The sequence below is a fragment of the Antrostomus carolinensis genome, unplaced genomic scaffold, assembly GCF_000700745.2.
Source record: "Antrostomus carolinensis isolate BGI_N321 unplaced genomic scaffold, ASM70074v2 scaffold19786, whole genome shotgun sequence".
In the NCBI taxonomy this organism is placed as follows: Eukaryota; Metazoa; Chordata; class Aves; order Caprimulgiformes; family Caprimulgidae; genus Antrostomus; species Antrostomus carolinensis.
The window spans coordinates 91190-93163 of record NW_010324225.1 but is presented as its reverse complement, the minus strand read 5'-3'; the positions used below and the strand labels follow the sequence as shown (position 1 = coordinate 93163).

The 1974-nt window shown below is 37.9% G+C and overlaps 1 protein-coding gene across 1 annotated transcript; it reads left to right on the top strand.

Moving 5' to 3' along the window:
- Positions 1–495: 495 nt before the first annotated feature.
- On the top strand, positions 496–1568 carry LOC104527213 (leukotriene B4 receptor 1). The gene has a single exon (XM_010170875.2). It carries the CDS (start codon positions 558–560, stop codon positions 1566–1568), a length of 1011 nt encoding a protein of 336 aa, XP_010169177.1. The 5' UTR covers positions 496–557.
- The last annotated feature ends 406 nt before the right edge of the window (positions 1569–1974 follow it).

The following is a 1974-nucleotide window of genomic DNA, read 5'->3' as shown; positions in this document are numbered from 1 at the left end:
CTAAAGCACAATCAACTTTTCTGCTGAATTAAAAAAATGATATGAAGGCAGTAAGCACAATTTTTTATGCTTTAGAATGGAATTTCAGGTCAAGAAAATAATACAGATTTGTGGTTTATCTGCCACCCCTCTTTGTTTGGCTTTTATAAAATAAAATGTTGAGTTATTCATTCTTTCTCCTCATAGCTGTTGATGAGATCAGTAACTTTAACAAAGCTGTAAGCTTCTTTAAAGAGGGACACTTTTGAAAGACCACTGCCATGCTTTAAAATCTGCTGGAGTATGATGGCTGTATAACTAAAAGCCAAGTCTGCACTGTATTTTTATTTCTGCTTTGTATGCAGAAATGCACACTGGCTTCCTAAACAACAGAAACTGCCATCTGTGGTCAGATATTTAAGAGTGAGCATTAGGATGTAAGCTCATATGCCGTATTAGTCTCCAGAATATCAGTTAGAGAACTTTCTCTCAAGTAGTTCACTAACACCTTCAGAATAAAAGCAGAGTGCAAAGCACCAAGGATATTGGCAACCGAGAAGAACTGAAGAATTTCCAGAATGAGTCAAGCTGAGGAAAGCAGTATCCTCTCAACCTGGAATATTGTGAGGTCAGTAGTCTGCATAATACTGAGCTTATCATTTATTATTGGGACCCCTGGAAATTGCATCGTCATCTGGACTGTTTGTACAAAGATGAAGCAAGTATCTCCTTCAGTCCTGCTGATCTTGAACCTGGCCATTGCAGATGTCCTTGTACTGGTTACTTTACCAATGTGGATTTACTCCTTTGCTGACTCATGGGTTTTTGGAGTTATCTTCTGCAAAATACTGGTTTTCATTATTTACTGCAGCATGTATGCTAGTATATTTCTAATCACAGCACTGAGCCTGGAGCGGTTAATGGCTGTGTTTTACCCTTTCACAATTCAAAGATACAAAACAAAAGGAAAGATTTCTTTAATCATATTCCTCATTTGGTTCCTGTCTATAACTTTTGGCATTTCTGTCATTCCGTTTCAAGAGACAGAAGAAATGAACGGGAAACTGCTATGCACATGTCGCAACTACTCTTCTAATAGACAGAAAGCGTCGTATCTTTTGCTGGAGACTCTTGCAGGTTTTGTAATCCCTTTTTTAATTATTTGCACTTGTTACACGTGTGTTGCCAGAAGAATAAGCAGAATGACTTACCAATCTAAGCAGCGATCAGAACGGCTCATTGCCAGCGTTGTGGTGGCATTCATTCTATGCTGGTTCCCTCATCACCTCTTTAACATCCTAGATATTATTTCAATCCAAATAGAATTCTCTAATGAGGAATTGTCTTTGGCACTGGATGAAGTTGTAGGCAGAGGAGCATACATCTCTGGAGCACTCGTATTCATCAGTAGCTGTGTTAACCCCCTACTTTATGCTTTTGCTGCACGAAGATTTCAGAATCACCTGAGATTTGCCAAGATCTCAAAGCTGTTTGAACAGATGAGTCAAACTGTAACAGAGGAAGACAAGAAAAAAAGTTTGGTTGTAACCAAACAAGAAGATACTTTACTAAGCACAGAGAATCTCTAACAAGGAACATACACTTAGTGAATAAGGGGATTCTGGGTCATTCTTCAGTAGTGATTTCTCCTCATACTCTCAGTTTTATTTACTAAGCAGTCCAGGTAAAGCTAGAGATGGGTAAAGTTTTTAGGGTTTGGTTTATGTGTTGTAAAAGAACTTGAATTGACAACGTAGTTCAGTTCCTAAGTCAGTATCCACATCACAAAGTTATCACCGTTTCACTGGTGCTGAGAACCTCAGCAAGGTAGCTAGAAGCTCAAAGTGTAAGGAATGCAGCTTTTTTTTACTTTCCATTAAAATTATTTGTGATTTCTAGAAAGCCTGTGTGCAGAAAACAGAAAAGGACTATATGTGAAAAACAGAAGCTTTGAAAGTTTAAAACCAAGTTCTCCTTCAGAAAAAAGTGTTAGAT

What these genes read in the sequence shown, in the direction of transcription:
- LOC104527213 (XM_010170875.2), top strand. Translation starts at nt 558, where the DNA reads ATGAGTCAAGCTGAGGAAAGCAGTATCCTCTCAACCTGGAATATTGTG.